The sequence below is a fragment of the Vulpes vulpes genome, chromosome 6 (genome assembly GCF_048418805.1).
Source record: "Vulpes vulpes isolate BD-2025 chromosome 6, VulVul3, whole genome shotgun sequence".
NCBI classification, from domain to species: Eukaryota; Metazoa; Chordata; class Mammalia; order Carnivora; family Canidae; genus Vulpes; species Vulpes vulpes.
The window spans coordinates 108,162,869-108,182,689 of record NC_132785.1 but is presented as its reverse complement, the minus strand read 5'-3'; the positions used below and the strand labels follow the sequence as shown (position 1 = coordinate 108,182,689).

Genomic DNA, 19,821 nt, shown 5'->3' with positions numbered 1-19,821 from the left:
GGAACAAAAGTCCCTCCAGTCAAGAAGCCGTGCCAGCCTCCATCCATGACTCTGCATCAGGCTCAGGGCTGGTTTTGGCCACATCCGAGACTGGGGGTCATTCTCAGTCCTCATCTCCTAGTGCAGGAAAGCCCATTTTGCCTCCATTGCCCAGCTGGTGATCTGTCCTGAGGTCTCTGGGACCTGCTGTCCCAAGCATGTGCAACCCCAGTAATGTAGGGGAACAGGATTCACCAAGACAGATATGAAGGCCCTTCCCAACAGTCCAGCTCACAAAATAGAACTCTCCCACCCTCCCAGAGCTAGCTAGTGGTGACCACGGCCTCTTGCCCCACCCAGGGAGTCTCCCTTTCTAAAGCTCTTCTATCTCTCTTTGTCCAGGACAGTGGGTGGGAGGTGGAGCTGAAACACTGGACAGCACTCACTTTTTCCTAGTTTCCATCTGTACAGAAACTGGCATTCCTCCCTCTCCCCCACCAAGGGCAGGGTCAAGGATTTGCTTCCTCACTGAACTACCCATGTGCTGTGGTTCCCAGGGATGACCAAGGGAGGGGATGTTATTTTGCAGATATCAACGAATGCCGTCACCCTGGCACCTGCCCTGATGGGAGATGCGTCAACTCCCCCGGCTCCTACACTTGCCTCGCCTGTGAGGAGGGCTACAGGGGCCAGAGCGGGAGCTGTGTAGGTGAGGGCTGCTCGCCAAGGCAGTGAGAGGGCCATTTGGCCTTGGGACCTCTGGTTGAGCCCACACACAGGGAGGGAAAGAAACGGGCAGAGGGAAGTGGCTTGGAGGCTATTGTCCTCCAGGATCTGGCTGGGTTCCTGCATGACACTGGGCATGAGATGGGTGTGCTTCAGTCATTGCTGCTCTGCCCTCTGAATCAGCTTGGGTGGGGGCCCCTTTAGCTCCTTGGCCATATCCATCCAGGAGCTACAGCCCAAGGTCCCAGAAGCTTCTGTGGCTGGATCCTGCAGGGTAGAATGAGTTGCCTAGAACCTTAGGAAGAGGCTGACTGGTGGTGTGAGTTGGCAGCCAAGTCCTGCTGTGGTTCCTGGGCAGGAGGGGTCTTCTGCTCTTCTGCAGCTCCACAGCAATGTCTAAACAGCAATACCTATCTGACCAGGGGGTGCTCTTCTCCCCCTAGAGGGGGCTGCAAGTCAGCTGTAGAAGGAACGTTCTTTCCTGTCAGTCCCTGCAGGAAGAAGGGCCCAAGGTTCAGAATGCCAGGAGGGACTGAATTGTGAATAGATGCTTTGAGACTCTGGGGAGGGCAGGCATTTCCCAGGCCCTTGAGTCTGCCACTCAGCCACCCAGGCATAGATCAGCCTCTCCCTGCATTGCCCACTCACCTACTGAAGCTGGTCGTTGGGCTGGGAACATGGACTCATACCAGTTTGGTGGGCAAGTAGGAGACTAGAAAGGTTTAGATCCACTGTGAGGTGAGTCAAGGGTCTTGGATATTTCATTCCGGGTGTCCTCAGATGGCCCAAACCAGCCCCAGGGCTGGGGGACCTGGCTCCCCTTTCTAGGACATATGCAGAGTGCTGTGTGTTACTAGATAGCGCTGCAGTGGGCTCAGGCGGGAAGGGCGAGGTGGGTGGAGCCAGAAGCAGGAAGAACCTCACAGCCTTCCCAGGGTGGCCTCTGCCCCCCACCCACCGAATGCTGATTGCCTGGCCTCACAATCAAGATGCCCTAAGCCTGACAGTGGGGACTACATGGAGGACAAGAAGAAGCCAGCCCACCATCTGGACTTCTCTTCCACAGATGTAAATGAGTGTCTGACCCCTGGGGTCTGTGCCCATGGAAAGTGCATCAACCTGGAGGGCTCCTTTAGATGCTCCTGTGAACAGGGCTACACGGTCACCTCAGATGAGAAGGGCTGCCAAGGTACAAAGATGCTAAAAAGCACCTTCCTCTACAGGTGCACCAGCGTCCGGCTCCTTCCCTCTGCACACTCACTCCTAACCCAGCCCTGACACCACATCCCTAACCACGCTGACCCAAACCCACATCCTGCCAAGACCCATCTTTTGCTCTACCCCTGCCCACCCATCAGCCTCTGGCTGTCCTGCCATGTCTGTCCTGCAGAGTCCCACACAGAACTCAATGGCCTGTTTCAGATGTCGACGAGTGTGCCAGCCGGGCCTCGTGCCCCACGGGCCTCTGCCTCAACACCCAGGGCTCCTTCACCTGCTCAGCCTGCGAGAGCGGCTATTGGGTGAATGAAGATGGCACCACCTGTGAAGGTAACCGGGGAGGCGCTGGCAGAGGGGGACGGACAATATAGGCCTTCTCACCTCCCAAGGAACATTCTATTTGTCCCTAGCTTTGGGCTAATGCCAAAAGGTCTCCAGGCTACAGCTGAAGACCCTATAAATGGACTTGACCCCCAAGGAGAGTATCTCTTGTCACCGTCCCCAAGTATGGGGGGTGAGGACAGGAGGAAAAAGAGGAGCCACAGACACAAGAGGGAAACTGATGGTAGAGCTACCCCCAGAGCATTCTGGGGAGAGGGGACCAGGGTTGCCCTACAGAAGGCCCATGGCCAGGGCCTGCCCCTCCCCAGAGGCCCAGAGAGAGTCCTACAAGCTCAGAGAGGGAGGCCAGAGGTGTGGGGGGCCTCCTGCCTTGCTAGGTGGAGGGAGCCCCTCTGCCAGACCCCGGGGTGACTGGCTGGCTGTCTGCCCCAGACCTAGATGAGTGTGCCTTCCCGGGAGTCTGCCCCACGGGAGTCTGCACCAACACCGCCGGCTCCTTCTCCTGCAGGGACTGTGAGGAGGGCTACCGGCCCAGCCCCCTGGGCCACACATGTGAAGGTGAGAGCCCCCTCCCCCTGCGCGGGAGGAAGGGGAGCACAGACCGGCTGCAGGAGACTGACCCACTGCCCTTAGAGAAGGGAGCGACCAGACACAGCAGGGGCTGCTCCCAGGCTGGGGTGGGGGGCCCTTCTGTCCACCTTGGGTGGGCTACCTGGGGACACCTATTCTCACCGCTCCTCAACAGGAGTTGGAAAGACAACTGCACATCTGGGTGTAGGGGGCCAGGGAGCCACCAGATCAGAAGCCTCAGGGGAGTCTGCTCCACATGCAGTCTCCTGTGTTCTTTGTAAGGGCGGCAGCTTGGTGCATATTTGGGAAACATGGGCCTGTACTCGGCAGTCTGTAGGGCTGCTTCCAGAGCCTAGTCCTGTGACCTTCTCAGGTTCTCACGTCTGTTTCCTTCCTTTACTTCTCGTCTGTTTCCCATCGCTTCCCAGTAAAACCTAAGCTGTCTCAGCCATGCTAAGGACAGCAAGTTTGGCCACCCTTAGCCAAGGTCGCTGGGAGAGGCTGAGTGTCCCCAAGGGCACTGTGTGGGCAGCTGAGCTCCTCCAGGATGAAGTAGACGGAGCTGTAGTCACGAGGCTCTCCAAAGGCTCCCTCGCCAGCTTCTCCCAGCTGTGCTGCTTTACAAGGGGATGATGCCCCTATGGGTCCAGGCTCCTCAGGCAGGGGACAGGTCCTCCGAAGACCTCCCCACTGGATCCTGTTCTTGGGAGGTGCTGCCACGGACCGTCTTCCCCCCTGTGTGACCGTGCAGATGTGGATGAGTGTGAAGACCTCCAGAGCAGCTGCCAGGGAGGCGAGTGCAAGAACACGGCTGGCTCCTACCAGTGCCTCTGCCCCCCAGGCTTCCAGCTGGCCAATGGCACCGTGTGTGAGGGTGAGTGGCTCCGTATCCCATCAGGGACTGTGGGCAGTGAGTGTGGGGGGACAGGTGGCAACACGCCTGGGAGACACCACTGCCCACCTTGTCCTTGCAGACGTGGACGAGTGTGTGGGAGAGGAGTACTGCGCACCCCATGGCGAGTGCCTCAACAGCCACGGGTCTTTCTTCTGTCTCTGCGCACCAGGCTTCGCCAGCGCAGAGGGGGGCACCAGCTGCCAGGGTGAGAAGCCAGCTTGGCCATGTCCACTTGCCAGCAGCAGGGGCTGCTGGAGGCTATGTCTAGACTATGAAAATAAAGTGCCCCCCGCCACCCCGAGATGGGAGGTGGGAAGCTGCATGGTGACAGGGAGCCAAGTGCCAGGAAGGCACTCAGAACCTTTCACAGGACCTCTCTGTGATGTCTACGACACACATGTGCCCTTTGAACCCTTTGGGTGTTACCCTTCTGCCCTTGATAATGCCCTAGTTTGAGGGCTCCTCCCCACAGCCGGGCCTCTGGCTTCCAGCTCTGGACTCTTCCTCAGATCTTCCGGCCCTTTCCTACCCTGAGCCACTCTCTGGCTCTCCTCTGGGCTCCCGAGGGCCCCAGGGACCCATGGCTGGGTCTGCTGACAGAGGTCTCTATTCTAGATGTGGATGAATGTGCAGTCACAGACCAGTGTCTGGGAGGACACTGTGTCAACACCGAGGGCTCCTTCAACTGTCTGTGCGAGACCGGCTTCCAGCCCTCCCCAGAGAGCGGGGAGTGTGTGGGTAAGGGCTCCAAGGCGAGTGGACAGGACACTGCCCCATGTCTGCCCACCTCCACCCCTGCCTGGTCCTCAGCTCCCCGGGACCAGGAACTGCAGCTTGCAGGAAGCAGAGCACTTTCCAGATTAATCATCCAATGGATAATGCATTTATTGAGTCTCTGCTGACTCAGGGCCTATCCAGAGACGACAGAATGAAGATAATCATAATCCTTATGCTAGCAGAGTTTTTATTTTTTATTTTTTTATTTTTATTTTTTTTTTGCTAGCAGAGTTTTTAAAGCTAAATTGATTCAATAAGATATTTATTAAACCCCTGCCAGGTTCAATGTCTTTTGCTAGGACAAATAGACAGTTATGGACAGTGTTGAAATTGAGCAAGGGAGACAAATATGAAGACAATTTTCTGCAATACACTTTGGTGAAGATTTTATATAATCATAAAGTATTCTGCTAGAGGGAGAAGGGAGTGGGGGGACAAGGGTGTCACAGAAAGAGCTCAGTGCTTTCCTAAATAGCATGTAGCTCTCTACCTAGACAACCATCCCTGCTGGGTCAGGAGGAATGATCCTGAACATGGCATTGGCTGACACCAGCGATGTTTTGGAGTTGAGATGAGCAGTGTAGTTTGTAACAGATCAAGAACAAAAGTTGTGGGGCATGACCTTGTAATGCCAAAGAGTTGGGGCCAGAGCAATGACCCTCCCATTTCTGTCCCCTCTCTTGGCTCTGGGGACAGATATTGATGAGTGCAAGGATTATGGAGACCCAGTATGTGGGGCCTGGAGGTGTGAGAACAGCCCTGGCTCCTACCGTTGTGTCCTGGGCTGCCAGCCCGGCTTCCACATGGCTCCAACTGGAGACTGCATCGGTGAGTAGGAATGGGGCGTCAGAGGTAGGAGGGCTGAGGACACCTATTTGTCAGGTATCCAGCTAGAAAGTCCTTTGTCCTGAGGACACTATTTTTGTAGCTCTTTGAAGTTTGCATATTTTCTATGCAGCAGGGCTTGCACAGCAATCGAAGAGGAATGTTAATGTTAGAGTGTTCTTGTCCTGTGTTTAGAAGTCCCTTTTCACAGACCTTGGTGTCAGTAGACCAAGTGTTCCCAGCAAACAGAGCAAGGTGCACCCTACACTCTAGTCCCCACTGTCCCACAGACATAGACGAGTGTGCCAACGACACCATGTGTGGGAGCCACGGCTTCTGCGACAACACTGACGGATCCTTCCGCTGCCTCTGTGACCAGGGCTTCGAGACTTCGTCCTCCGGCTGGGACTGTGTTGGTGAGAAGCCTACCGGCTAGCCAGGCTCGAGGCCAGGGAAGGGAAGGCCTGTGGGCCCTTGGGCCCATCTCCACGGGGCGTGGCTGTCCTGGAGAGAGGCCCCAGGGCCCTCCTCCTGAAATGTTCAAGGTCACACGGTTCCATACATAATAGGTCCTCACAGAGTGGGTGATTTCAACCCGACAGCTGGCACCCTGACCAGATTAGTAGGAGAAGCCGGTCATGTTCTACCAGCAGGGGGAGCGGCACATTAGGGAGGCGCCGCCACCCTTCTGAGCCAGGTCTCGGGGGCGCCTCTGGAGAATGCACAGAGAAATCCTTCCTCTTGGTCCCTTTAGTAGACAGACCCTTTTCTGCCACCCTTCTCCTCTCTCCCTTCTCATGGTCTGTGTTCATCTGTTCTTCCTTCCTGCTAACTCCCTTCTGTTCCTCCCCAAGACCTAGCTGGTTTCTTTTGGGGGGGGGGGGGGGGGCGGTGAGAGGAGGATCTGCCCGGCTGGAGGCAGAGGGGCAGGGGGCATGGGCCGCGGCTTCCCCCCACCAGCCTGTGCTCGCCGGCAGACGTGAACGAGTGCGAGCTCATGCTGGCGGTGTGCGGGGCGGCGCTCTGCGAGAACGTGGAGGGCTCCTTCCTCTGCCTCTGTGCCAGTGACCTGGAGGAGTACGACGCTCAGGAGGGGCACTGCCGCCCCCGGCTGGCTGCAGGTGAGCGCCCCCACTCCAGGCCCTAGTCCTGCAGGGACCCCTCTGCCACTTACAAAGCGCTTCCACTGCGCTTCCAGCGCTCTGGCTCCTGAGAGGGAACCCGGGCCGGGCCCAGGGCAGTGTGGGCAAGGCTGCCGCCTAGGACTGGGGTGGAATGGAGCGAGGAGCCGGAGGACGGCAACTGTCGAGACTAGAGGACGTCCTCCCCAGGCCAGGGCACGTCTAGGCAGCTCAGGGCTGTGACAACCCTGAGGGGCTCAGGAAGAACCGATGCCAATATAAGGTGCCTAGGGGCCTCAGATGGAGCCCCAAAGGGGGCCTTTCCGGGTCGGAGGCCTTGAAGCTGAGCTGAGCCTCACTTTCCCTGCTCACTCTACCCAAGCTGGTGGGTTCAGCCCCTCACTCCAGGCTGGACTAGGACTCAGTTGGCCTCCTCTGACTGGGGGAGAAGAAAGCAGGGACTGGAACAAGGGAAGGTGAGAGGGCCTGGGGTACAGTGTGAGCTGAGGAATGGAGAAGGCCTGCCCATATGGCAGGCCATGGACCAGGAGTACAGTGAAGGCGGCAGGAGCTAGACCTGAAAAAGCAGGGGTCTGGGTGCCAGAACTGGGGTCAGTGCCGCCTTATAGCTGGTGGCCATAGCAAGTCACCATGGCAAGTCACTTAGCCCCCTAAGCCTCAACTGCCTCATCTGTAAAAGAGAGCTGATAATATTAATGCTGTCGAGAGCAACAAGTGAGACAATATAGGTAAAAGCATGTTGTACACTGTGAAGTGCTAATATAAAACTCTGAAAAAATTCAAAAGCTGGAGTGCCCCAGATGGTCAAGGACAGACAATATAATAAAGGGCATCTATCATACACAGGTCAGAGTATCCCTGAGGCCCCACCAGGGGACCACCCCCCAGGCCCTATCCGCATGGAATGCTACTCTGGGCAGAATGGCCAGCTGCCCTGCTCCAGCCTTCTGGGCCGAAACACCACACAGGCCGAGTGCTGTTGCACCCAGGGCGCCAGCTGGGGAGACACCTGTGACCCCTGCCCAGCTGAGGACTCAGGTAAGGCCCCAAGGGTCCCATTCCTCAGTGTCAGCTCTGTAGAGTGACACTGAAAGAAGGGGAGAGGAATGGGGACAGAGCCCTTCTGTCTCTAAGCTTGGATGCCTCCCTACACAGTTGAATTCAGTGAGATCTGCCCTAGTGGTAAAGGCTACATTCCTGTGGACGGAGCCTGGATGTTTGGACAGACCACGTATACAGGTAACCTCCCTAGAGACCCACCTCCCCAAACTCCACTCACCTGAGCGGACCCAGCCTGGTCTTCTAGGAGGAAGTTCTGCATGCAGCCCCAGCCTACCAAACCACCCCACTCCCCTGGTTGCTTCCCTTGTTCTGTCCCAGGGCTGACTACCCTGACTGCCCAGTAGATTTGTAGCCAGAACGTCTGACCTAAACTCTTCCTGGAGGTGTCTGTATAACCCGACCTCAGTTTCTCGGCTCCCCCACGGCTAAACCCTCCAGAACAAACTATGATGCTTCAACTGACCCAGTCACAGGGGACAGGGTCAGGGTGGAGAGTACTGCTGTACAAAGACAGCTGCTTATCTCCCTGGCCCCACTTACAAACTTCAGAGAACCCACATTCAAAGCAGGTAGTTCAGTTATGAGCCCTTCAATGCCCTAATCTGAAGCTGGTGACGGAAATAATAGAAACAGAAGTGGCTTTCCTTAAGTGCTTGCTATGTGCCAGGCACTATGTAAGGACCTACATATATTAACCTTTTAGTCTTCATAACAATGATAAGAGGTTAAGTGGTAGTATCCACATTTTTTAGGTAGGGAACTAAGGCAAGGAGAACTCAGGCAAGTTGCCCATAGTCACCTAACTAGCCAGTAGGAGCACCAGGATTCCAACCCACCAAGTCTGGCTCTGGAGCCCCTTAAGTTCTGCTTCGTCCTGCTTCTCACCTCATCTCTGCCCTCCCACAGATGCAGATGAGTGTGTGATGTTCGGGCCTGGTCTCTGCCAGAATGGCCGGTGCCTCAACACGGTGCCTGGCTACATCTGCCTGTGCAATGCTGGCTACCACTACAATGCCGTCCACAGGAAGTGTGAGGGTGAGGACACACATGACCCCTCCCCACCCCCACCGCTGACCACTCACTGAGCCCCTGCCAGCCAGGCCGATTCCTCCTGGGAGATCCCCCTGCATCAGGCAGGCCTGAAGCGTGGGAAGCTGTGCGGTTGTCAGGACTTGCACATGGTCACCTGTTGGAAAGGCACCCCTGGGGAGGGGTCTCCCACACCAGGCTGGATCAGGGGAGGAGGGGGAAGCAGGATGCTACAACTTCATTATCAGTTCCACGAAGACAGTCCATGGGCAAGCTGCCTTGATACTGCCCCATACATTCCTTCCATCTTTCTGCCACCACAGATCACGACGAGTGCCAGGACATGGCCTGTGAGAATGGTGAGTGTGTGAACACTGAAGGCTCTTTCCACTGCTTCTGCAGCCCCCCCCTCACCCTGGACCTCAGCCAGCAGCGCTGCATAAACAGCACCGGTAGCACAGGTCAGTAGGCCTGGAATGGTGGGGCAGCAGGGAGAGTGGATCTGGACTGGGAGGGCTCACGCGCTTCTGGGCCTTGTGCCACCAGAGGACCTGCCTGACCACGACATCCACATGGACATCTGCTGGAAAAGAGTCACCAATTACGTGTGCAGCCAACCCCTGCACGGGCGCCGCACCACCTATACAGAATGCTGCTGCCAAGATGGCGAGGCCTGGAGCCAGCAATGTGCCCTGTGCCCCCCCAGGAGCTCTGGTGAGAAGGGTGACCCGTGCCTGCATGTGGGGAAGGGCCTTAGGGGAGGGAATGCCCTTACCTTGGAGGAACGGATTTAGAAGGAGTAGAGCAGTCAGAGCGTGACCCTGTCTTCCATCCCTATTACCTGGGGGACAAAGTAGGACAGGGGGTAGGGCGGGGTGGGAAGAGCACTGCCAGGAATTCCCATAGGGCACCAGTCCCAGCATGTTCCCACTCCCCAGGCAGTGAGTAGGGGAATAGCCGACCAGGCTTTAGCTACCAGGAACTTGGCAGCTTCCTCTCTCCCTCCTTCCTGACAGAGGTCTATGCTCAGCTGTGCAATGTGGCCCGGATTGAAGCGGAGCGGGAGGCTGGAGTCCACTTCCGGCCAGGCTATGAGTATGGCCCTGGACCCGAGGACCTGCACTACAGTCTCTACGGCCCAGATGGGGCCCCCTTCTACAACTACCTGGGCCCTGAGGACACCATCCCAGAGCCACCCTTCCCCAATACAGCCAGCCACACAGGGGACCACACACCAGTTCTTGAGTCACCCCTGCAGCCCTCAGAACTCCAGCCCCACTATGTGGCTAGCCAGCCAGGTCTGTGTTGCTGCAAAAATGGGGAAGTGGTAGGGGCCAAAGCTGTTTTACTTCCATCTCTACCTACCTACCTACTGCCAGTGGGATGAGGCCAAGGAGGGGGAAAGATGCACCAAGCCCTCTCACAGGTCACTCAAGGGGCAACTCCACATGCCTGGGTCAGACCCTAACAACCCTCTCTGATGAACTGGCACTGGGGACACAAAGAGGTACAGGACACCATCTCAACCTCAAAAGCTTCCCTGAGGGAATTGAGAGCAAGAGAAAGCAGGTACACTCCAGTCTGCTTTTTTCCCTCCACACACTCACAATGTACAGAATAACCTGCTCTATGAGCTCATGCTTGTGACCTGAAATGTGCATTAAGGATTTCTAACCACTTTAAAGGCCTGCTGTGGTGACTCGGTTTGTAAGCGGCAATGACCCCAGCACTCAGGACTTGGATTCTAACGAAGTCAGGCCCGGCACCTGTGTGATGGATATAGTAGCTGCCACAGGCATAGCCACTCTATCAGACTGCATGGGGACAGGGATAGGGTCAGTGTCTTTCCCAGGGTTGGGAGCTGCTCAGAGAGGAGGTGTCCAAGCAGATCGCTCAGTTCTGCTTTATGTTGAGGGTAATCCCCTTTTGCTGCCAATCTCCCTCCCACAAAAAACTATGCAAAGATTTTAACCACCAACAACCACAAAAAACCAAAGCTGTAGAGACACCCTTGCTTGGGAGCCCCGGCACCGTGAAAATAGTAAGTTGACATTTAAGGCACAGCATGTCTCTGCCATCACAAGTAATGACACACGCTTATTTCTTAAGGATACTGCCTTTTGTTTCAGCAGCTTTCTGTGAGGGTTTTAGACCCTCGCAACCCCAACCTTAGGGGTTCAATAGGAGCAACTCTTTGTGGTGGAGGGTGAGGGCCCCAGGGTTAAGTGCAAGGCCTCAGCGTCCTTCTCTGACTCCCTCCTACCAGAGCACCAGGCTGGCTTCGAAGGGCTTCAGGCAGAGGAATGCGGCATCCTGAATGGCTGTGAGAACGGCCGCTGTGTGCGCGTGAGGGAGGGCTACACCTGTGACTGCTTTGAGGGCTTCCAGCTGGACATGGCCCACATGGCCTGTGTGGGTAAGTTTCCATCCAAGTGGCAATGCCCAGGGAGCAGGATGGCCCTGATGGCTCCAGGTGGAAAGGTCAGACAGGCCCACTGCTCACTTAGGAATACATGGCTGAATTTAGGATAGCTGGAAAATCCACTGCTGCCCCCTAGCGGGGTGTCCTGGAGCCAGGCCAAGTGGTGAGGGAGTGCCAAAGGAAGGTCTCTTGCTGTGCTGCGGATAGAAAACCCTTCCCCTGGAGATTCCTAGGAAGAAAGGCAGGGACAGAAGAGCATGATCACTCAGGAGCACAGGATGGGCCCACTACCACCTGCTTTGTGTCTCTGAGTTGCTTAGTTTGGGGCAGTGACTTCAGCTTCTGACTGCCACATGTAGGATTCCACTGCAGGGCAGGAGCCAGAGCTTAGTGGAAACAGCAGAGGCAACAGGCCAGAGGCACCTGGGCTCCCTACAGCTCTCTCCTTCCTTCCCTTCCTCTTAGATGTGAATGAGTGTGATGACTTGAACGGGCCTGCTGCACTCTGTGCTCATGGTCACTGCGAGAACACCGAGGGCTCCTACCGCTGCCACTGCTCCCCAGGTTATGTGGCCGAGGCAGGCCCCCCACACTGCACTGCCAAGGAGTAGCAGTGAGGGGTCAGTGTGGACAGCTACCTGGAAATGGGCCCCAGCCTCAGGGGCCTGGAGGAGGCTTTCCTAGCTGGGAAGACACCATGAAGAAGCAGGCAGAAGGCCCTGCAGCCCAGCTCCCAGCCAGCTCTGCCTGCTTTTCAGCTCTCCCAGCTTAGGCTCTGGCTGTGAGCTTGTCACTGCCTTCATGCCGCCATGCCCTTGCTTGGCTCAAACATCACCAAATGCTTTAATGCTTCAGCCACTGGCCATGAGGACCAGTCTGCCATCTGTCCTGGCCTTGCTATGGGATGCTTACCAAAGGATGGCCCTCATCCACCCCCAAGCTGTGCAAACATGCAAGGTGGTTCAGCCTCACATTGCCTTTCCCAGACAGGATCCACATAACATCCTGACGCTTCCACAACTGGGTCAGAGGTTACATCTCCCCAGGTCTGGTCCTTCAGTATCTCTTTAACAAAAAAAGGATTGGGGGAAGTTTGGAAAGTGATTCCAAAGGCCTCCCAAGAACCATCACCTCAGCCAATCCCGTCTGGGCCAGATTTTGCCACATTTCCATCCTGTAGCAGTTCTGTAGCCCCAGGGAAGGGCGGAAGATCCCCTTATCTCAGGAGGAAGACTGACACTAGCTTGCTGAGTGTTAAGAGACACAAATGAAGGGGAGCATGGTGACTGAGCAAGCAGCAAGAGGGCAGTATGAAAAATATGGGGAGTTGATAAGAAAGGGGGAGCCAAGGCGTTCAACAAGGCTGAAGAAAATGTTCAGTAGCTCTGAGTAAACATTCATAATCTACCCATGATAGCTCCTGTGCGTCACAGTAAGGGGTGCCACAGGACAGGGTGCCCATCTCTGAGGACCCGTATTAAATACACAGTTTCTTACAGGAAGCAAATCTCTCCTGGGCTCTCCTTTTGTGACACCAGTTTGAGGTACTAAAAATAAGAGGTCTATTTTCTAGCTTGTGAAATACAGTGTAGTCTTGTTTAGGGGAAGCCAGATTTCCTACTGTTGTTTCTTCTCTCTACTCAGAAGCCCTTGCTGTCTTTCTTTCAAAAATGGGATGGCTAGCATCCTTCTCAGTTTACAAGTAGAGACCCACTCCAACCTTGGCTAGCTAGGAATTTAGAACTATGGTGGAATAAAGAAATGTACATTTGGGCTCCTCTGTTTTTGTTTTTATTTCATATTAAACCAAATATCTTTACCATATTGGCTAAGTCTAAATATTAGACACAAGGCTGTGCCTATCCTTTTGCCAGCTCTGCCAATAGCCTATGATTGGGATCCAATGGGAAAATGTTCTTTACTCTTCTAAGACAAAGAAAGCTCTGCTTTTGCATTTGTCTGATGAAGGGCAATGTAAATGAACAATACTCTATATGCCTGAAGATACGGAGATGAATGCTATTCTCTTAATTTAATCTGTTCTGTCCTACCTGCTGCTCTGATTGTCAGCCATCCCATAATAACTTATTAAATGCTTGTTACATGCCAGGCACTATACTGAGTGCTGAACACAAATTTCATTTAATCATCCAACAATCCTTACTATTTTATTCCTAATTTACAGATGAGGAAATTAAAACACACAGAGTTTAAACAGTTTGCTCTAGGTTACTATACTAGTTGAGATATTTTCAGCAGACAAAAATATGTAGTTTTTACACATATGAAAATATTCATAACAAAATAAATTTGAGTTAAAACCACACTTGATACACTTTTTAGAAACTGTCAGATTGGCAAAGATCAAAAAGTTTGTTAAGACTCCTAGTTGGCAAGCATCTGGTGAAAGAGGTACTCACATAAATAGCTAACAGGGGCTTAAATTGACACAACTTTTGAAGAGGATAATATGGCAATGTCTTGAAATTATAAAAGCACTTACTCTTTGATTCTTCTAGGAATTTAACCTTCAGATATATTCTCATCAAATGTGAAATGACACATGTAATAGGTTATTTATTATAACATTACTTGTAACAGCAAAAGAGTAGAAACAATTAGTTGTTACAGAGGCCTAAAAAGGAAAGAAAAAAAAAAAATGGCTCTAAATGCCTTGAAAAGAAATCCAAAATAGACTAAGTGGGGAAAGAAGGCTGTACAACAAAGTGGAACATATGCTGCTATTTAACAAAAGAAAGGGGAAAGACAAGTGGGTATCTGCTGACCTCATCCTTGCCACTCTGCCTTATACCCCACCGTTCAGAGAACTTACAACTCTTCCATATACCCACTGGCGCTGCGCCTCCTCCCAATCCTCACACTCCTACTCACCCTTCCAGAAAAACTTCATGCACATACACATAATTCTTTGTATAAAAAACACAAATAGCATCCGATGCATGCTGTTCTGCACTTTGCTTTTTTCACTTAATCCATAAAGAACATAAAGAACTCTCATTCTATTTTATAATTGTACACTATTCCACTAAATGGATAAATCTTAATTTATTTAATCAGTCCCCTATGATGGACATTTCCATTGTTTCCTATCTCTTGCTATTATAAGCAATGCTATAATAAATATTCTTGTGTATATGTTATTTCACATTATATCTATGGGATTATTCCTATAGAGTAAATTCTTAGAAACAACAGTGGTTTGTGGGGAGGGTAACAGGGTGGATGGGTACAGGACTGGGAGACTTGACTTTTCACTGTATCCCCTTTTGTGTCTTTCTGAATTTTGTACCATGTGTATTATCTTTCCAAAAAATAAAATATTTTTAAATAGAGCTTTGGCCACAGACCACTTTAATGCTCCCTTCTTTATATATTTATCCACCAATTAAAGCCACATTAATTATTTCAAAACTTCTTAAAGCAAACTTCCTTTAAACAGCCCTGTAGCATTTCTGTGGAGAAATGGCAAATAGGGATTTTAAAAGAGCAATCATAAACACTACTGCTAGATGGGACACCTGGGTGGCTCAGTGGATGAACATCTGCCTTTGGCTCAGGGCATGATCCCAGAATCCGGGATTGAGTCCCACATCGGGCTTCCTGCGAGGAGCCTGCTTCTTCTTCTGCCTATGTCTCTGCCTCTCTGTCTCTCATGAATAAATAAATCTTTAAAAAAAAAAATTGCTAGATACCTAGAAAAGTAAAGTAGTTTTCTGCCATTGAAACAAACACGCAAGACCATAATTATGTTGCAGTGGGCAATGTTAGGTCCTGTCCACTACGAACAGCATGTATCCACTCTCACCCAGCATTTAAGGGAGGGCTACCCCATACAATCAGTGCTGCCCACTTCTCCATATAAGATGCTCCTGCCAAATGTCAACCCTCCACTCAATGCTTTATAACGGAAGGCTGAAATAATGAGTTTTCAAGTCTGAGAAGTTAGAAAAGTTAGAAAGTTCTTGTGGGACACCTACTTTAGTAGCCCTTTCTAATCTCTTACTTCTAAACCTATTTTCTCCTAATCCCTTGTGACTTGTCAACATTCCCAAAGAAACTAAGGGTGGGTGGGACACCTACAGTTTACACAATCAATCACGTAACTGAAGAATATGATGCCACAAGGTAAGATCTGGACATTGACCAAAAGGCCCCCCTCTTTTGAGCCAAAAACATAAAGCAGATCCACAACACAGGTGCTTGGGTGGTTCAGTCAGTTAAGTGTCTGCCTTTGGCTTGGGTCATGATCTCAGGATCCTAGGATTGAGCCCTGCTTCAGGCTCCCTGCTCAAAGGGGAGTCTGCTTATCCCTCTCCCTCTGCCCTACCCTCCACTCATGCTCTCTCTCACTCAAATAAATAAAATCTTAAATTAAAAAAAAAAAAAAAAAGCTGAGGCACCACGGTGGTTCAGTTGGCCAAAAGACCCCCCTCTTTTGAGCCAAAAACATAAAGCAGATCCACAACACAGGTGCTCGGGTGGTTCAGTCAGTTAAGTGTCTGCCTTTGGCTCAGGTCATGATCCCAGAGTCCTAGGATCAAGCCCCACATCAGGCTCCCTGTTCAGCAGGAAGTCTGCTTCTGCCTTTCCCCCTGCTCCTTCTCACTTTCTCTCAAATAAATAATATATTAAAAAAAAAAAAAAAAAAGGCAGATTCACAACATAAAGCAGATGCAGGGCTTCCTTGCCTTTGGTTCTTACATTATGTTTGCTAGGGCAAAGGTAAAGGTATGCTGCCTCCAAACACTAACTTGCATAAATAAAACCAATTCTGCAACAGTGAGACCTTTCCCCTTGAAAGTAATGGGGAAGCAAAAAATCTTCCAGAGGATACTAGAAGAATATAAAGTTTTCCTAAATGCATTTGCACAGTGAGCAAAATTTGTGAAAACATCTGTTGGTCTTTCCCAGAAAGAGGGCATCTGGTCCTAAGGGCCTGCAAAAGACCCTAAACCTATTTTACTACACTTACTATTTATTCCAAGCAAATTGCCCACTGTACTGTTCCCTTGATGTATTTATTTCTCAATGATCTGTGCTCTTAAAATTTCTGTATCATCCTACTCCAATGGAAACTTCTTGTTACTACTTCAGATTTTCCCATAAGGCTTTCTCAATGTGATTTCTCCCAAACCCACCCTTTCTAAAACAGAGAATTCCAATTCTCCCATTAACAGCACTTACAGGGATGCCTGGGTGGCTCAGCGGTTGAGCACCTGCCCCTGGCTCAGGGCGTGATCCCGCAGTCTCAAGATCGAGTCCCACATCAGGCTCTCTGCCTGGAGCCTGCTTCTCTCTCTGCCTATGTCTCTGTCTTTCTCTCCCGTGTATTTCATGAATAAATAAATAAAATCTTAAAAAAATAAAAAAAAACAGCACTTACATATGGGCATTTCAAGGGACTCCGTTCCTGTCTGACCATGCAATTTAATGGTTTAGTTAGCATCTAAAGATTTTAAGTTTGCGCTCTGAATGAGTTTTATTATTTAAGATTTTATTTATTCATGAGAGACAGAGACAGAGAGAGACAGAGACACAGGCAGAGGGAGAAGCAGGCTCCATGCAGGGAACCTAGTGTGGGACTCGATTCCAGGACTCCAGGATCATGCCCTGAGCCAAAGGCAGACACTTAACCGCTGAGCTACCCAGGCGTTCCTCTGAATGCATTTTAAAATCACCAAGTCATGGGGCACCTGGCTGGTCCAGTCAGTAGAGCATGTGACTCTTGGTTTCAGTCATGAGTTCAAGCCCCATGTTGGGCATGAGCTTATTTTAAATAATAAATAAAAATAAAGTGCACTCTTTAAAAGAATAGGTTCTAACACTTAAAATGTAACAAAATCTCTTTTTAAACAGGATGAAAAGACTTAGTCTGAATTGAAAACCTTATAGGCTCAGGTATTGGCATAACTTTAAATGTCTTAGTAAAGTTACAGACACTCCCATGATATGTTGCTTTCTGCTTCCTTCCATAGAAATCTGCTAAACCTGAATCTGCTAAATCTGAGTGTCCCCTCCTTCCTCTTTGTACACACAACAGGTTTGCTTTCTCCAAATTCCAGGTTTTCCCATATTGAAAATGTTAAGTACCTAAGCTTCTGTCTCTAAACTCTGCATTTCCCTTTTTACTGGTAAAGTCTTCTACTGAATGACCTTAATTCCAATCCAGTTCAGAAATTTAAGTTTTTGCTGTAATGAACTTTTAGGAAAACAAAGGCTTAACCAATAATTTTTCCAGAATCAATTTGGTTGTGGTTTCCCCAACATAAACATTAATAAATCATTTGTTGTGATGGTGGGATTTGTCTTTTTTTAGTTGTCTGTCCACACAGTTCCGGCTCCCCCAGCACTGTCACATACATGTCACAATTATTCTAGTTCTGTAGCCTAATTAAGTGCCATACCCAAATAATAAATTTAAAATTTAATGGACTTGGCTTTAAAAGCTTTTCTTTCAGTGACCCTAAAAAAAACTTGCCAGGTTTAACAAATAAAAATACACAATGCCCAGTTAAATTTGAATTTCAAATAAATGACAAATTTTAGTAGATGTTTCATGAAATATTTGGGACATAATAAAAGTTATTTGTCATTTATTTGAAATTCATATTTAACTGGGCATCATTTTATCTGGTAATCCAACCTGAAAGAAAATCCCTAACTATCCATTATCTATACCAATAAATGGACCACTTCCTGCAAAGCATGAGACCAATGACATTTTACACCATTAAGTGAAACAATGTATCCTAAAAAGACTCAGTCACTGACTGATCACAGAATCTTTAAGTGTCTGTGTGAGTATGGAGTATGGGGACTATTTTTCAAATGATTCAGGATATCAGTGAGAGTTAGTTAGATCCAAGTTTTCTGGGTGGGCTGTTGGTTTTATGAATCTAGCACACTGGCTAGTAAGAGAGAAAAATGTATCTACCCTAACAAATGGGAAGTGGAGAAAAAGAAGGATTTCAACTAGCACATTCAGAAGAGTGAGATGAAAAAAAGAATCTTCCCTTTGCCTTTCTCATCCTCTCTAGCCTAGCCGGTGTTCAAGCTACCCAATCTGTGACCCTGATCCAGTACACAAGTAAATAAGGACTTTCTTCAAAATGAAGCTTTTATACATAGCTATACACCTATATATAAGCAGCTGTGAAGCTCAGAAAAGAAACTCCAAATTTTGGAAGCTTGGAGGCTCTACAGATTATACTGGGTGGGTTTCAACCAGTCAGTAGATCTTAGATCACAGCACCTGGAGGCTTAGCCTTAGAAATGTGTGAGTGGAATTAAATCAAGTGTAAAAGCTTCATATTCTGAAAATAACAGTGGCAAAACACAACATTCCTGGACTGAGGGAAATAAAATTGAGAGAAGGACATGATTGGAAGGAAACCTCTAGAATTCTACTAATCCCAGGTTCCTCAAACTGGTACAAGCGGTGGCAATCTCTGGATCACCTGTTGTTACATCAAAGTTTGATAGAGAAGGATGATCCACAGGAGCAGCCTTGCTGTGCTTGAGGATTGTTCAACACTTGAAACGAGCTTCGGATCAGTTCTTGGCTGAAGTCCACCTGGGCCCCTTTCACGAAGGCGAAGCTATCAGAGTCAACCACCACTTTTGCCCCACCCTGTTCAAATACCCTGAAAAGACAGGAGGAAAACATTAATGATGATCATAAACACCAAATACACAATATCCTCTGAGCCCCGAGGTGCACATCCTGTTGACCAAATACAGGTGAGGCATTCCTCTTTACCTCTAAAACAGGTGCTGCTTTTCTCTGAGGCAAGGAGTCAATGGAATGAATAGTGGTCAATGTTTAGGGACTTAGGACCTAGACAGGCCAACTTTCCTCCTATAACATGGTTGTTCTGAATCATGACAACAAATCTTCACTTGTACTCCCACTGCGTGAGAATGGTGGTGTTAGGCGTTCTTAGCAGACCCTTTAAATTTGAAGTTAAACGTCCACTTTTATCCCTCCCACACGTTCTCTGAGGACCCACCCCTTCCTTCTTGCCTGTCGTCGGGGTTGATAACTGTATCCAGTGAAAATTTGTATTGGAATCCGGAGCATCCACCTCCCTCCACTTCCAGCCTGAGGAATTCTGACCCTTCGGTGATTTCCAGAAGCCTCTGAAATGGGAAAAAAAAAAAAAAAAAAGATGGGTGGGGGGTGGGGATCAAGAACGCCAGGCGAAGAGAGAAAGAAGGGGAGGCCAAGGGGCAGTCCCCGCACCCCGGGCCGTCGCCGCTCGCCTACCTGGACGCAGCTGTTAGTGAGGTGGATCTGCCCTTCGCCGGCCTCGGGGCTGGAGGACGACGTTTCCCGACGAGCCTGAGGTCCGCGAGAGGCCGCGAGGAGCCTGCAGCGCAAGGCAGGAGGATGAGCCCCGCAGCAGAGGGACACCTGGTGGCTTCCACCTGGACAGCCTCACGCCAAACCCTCGCCTCCCCCGCAGGCCTTAGTTTCCCCTTAGTCCCGGAGGCGCAGAACCTAACACCCTCCCCAAGTGCCTTTGTAGACGTGGTACCTGCCCCTTGCCCACGGAGTGACCGCCCTTAACGCAGCCACCGTTACAGACAACCCGCCGACGGCCGCCATCTTCCTCCACAGACCCTGCCCCTCGCGTCACTCCAATCCTCTGCTCCAATCCCCAGTCTCCACCCACGGAGACCCCGCCTCCGAGCACACCTATTGGGTGGTGCTGGAGGAGACGGGATTTGATTGGCTAGGGATGCTCTCACGACGGAGGGGGCGTGCCAAGAGGCTCGGGCGGAGCGCCGGGGCGGGGAGGGGCGGGGCGGAG

The 19,821-nt window shown here is 50.8% G+C and overlaps 2 protein-coding genes across 7 annotated transcripts in view; one reads left to right on the top strand and one right to left on the bottom strand.

Moving 5' to 3' along the window:
• LTBP2 (latent transforming growth factor beta binding protein 2) overlaps positions 1–12,760 on the top strand; it is a 99,808-nt gene extending 87,048 nt beyond the window's left edge. For both annotated transcript variants that reach the window (XM_072762038.1, XM_026008596.2), the window contains 18 exons: positions 569–688; positions 1,772–1,894; positions 2,128–2,253; positions 2,698–2,823; positions 3,587–3,709; positions 3,810–3,935; positions 4,346–4,468; positions 5,204–5,335; positions 5,623–5,748; positions 6,310–6,453; positions 7,321–7,512; positions 7,630–7,713; positions 8,443–8,571; positions 8,889–9,026; positions 9,112–9,279; positions 9,582–9,863; positions 10,832–10,981; positions 11,453–12,760. In XM_072762038.1, the coding sequence (XP_072618139.1) occupies positions 569–688; positions 1,772–1,894; positions 2,128–2,253; positions 2,698–2,823; positions 3,587–3,709; positions 3,810–3,935; positions 4,346–4,468; positions 5,204–5,335; positions 5,623–5,748; positions 6,310–6,453; positions 7,321–7,512; positions 7,630–7,713; positions 8,443–8,571; positions 8,889–9,026; positions 9,112–9,279; positions 9,582–9,863; positions 10,832–10,981; positions 11,453–11,598 (2,558 nt within the window). In that variant the 3' untranslated portion in view covers positions 11,599–12,760. The remainder of the gene's footprint in view (positions 1–568; positions 689–1,771; positions 1,895–2,127; positions 2,254–2,697; positions 2,824–3,586; positions 3,710–3,809; positions 3,936–4,345; positions 4,469–5,203; positions 5,336–5,622; positions 5,749–6,309; positions 6,454–7,320; positions 7,513–7,629; positions 7,714–8,442; positions 8,572–8,888; positions 9,027–9,111; positions 9,280–9,581; positions 9,864–10,831; positions 10,982–11,452) is intronic.
• A 368-nt stretch (positions 12,761–13,128) lies between these two features.
• On the bottom strand, positions 13,129–19,683 carry ISCA2 (iron-sulfur cluster assembly 2). Of its 5 annotated transcripts, none has more exons than XR_012002245.1 (5): positions 19,546–19,658; positions 19,275–19,377; positions 19,032–19,147; positions 16,654–18,651; positions 13,129–16,208 (listed from the first exon to the last, which is right to left on the bottom strand). XR_012002245.1 is itself a non-coding variant. In XM_026008597.2 (4 exons), the coding sequence occupies exons 1-4, from the start codon at positions 19,614–19,616 to the stop codon at positions 18,477–18,479; spliced, it is 465 nt and encodes a 154-aa protein (XP_025864382.1). In that variant the 5' UTR covers positions 19,617–19,683; the 3' UTR covers positions 13,129–18,476. The 5 variants fall into 5 exon arrangements, 1 of the variants encoding a protein (XP_025864382.1); XR_012002247.1 differs by having other exon boundaries at positions 13,129–14,534; XR_012002246.1 differs by having other exon boundaries at positions 16,674–18,651.
• Between the last annotated feature and the right edge of the window lie 138 nt (positions 19,684–19,821).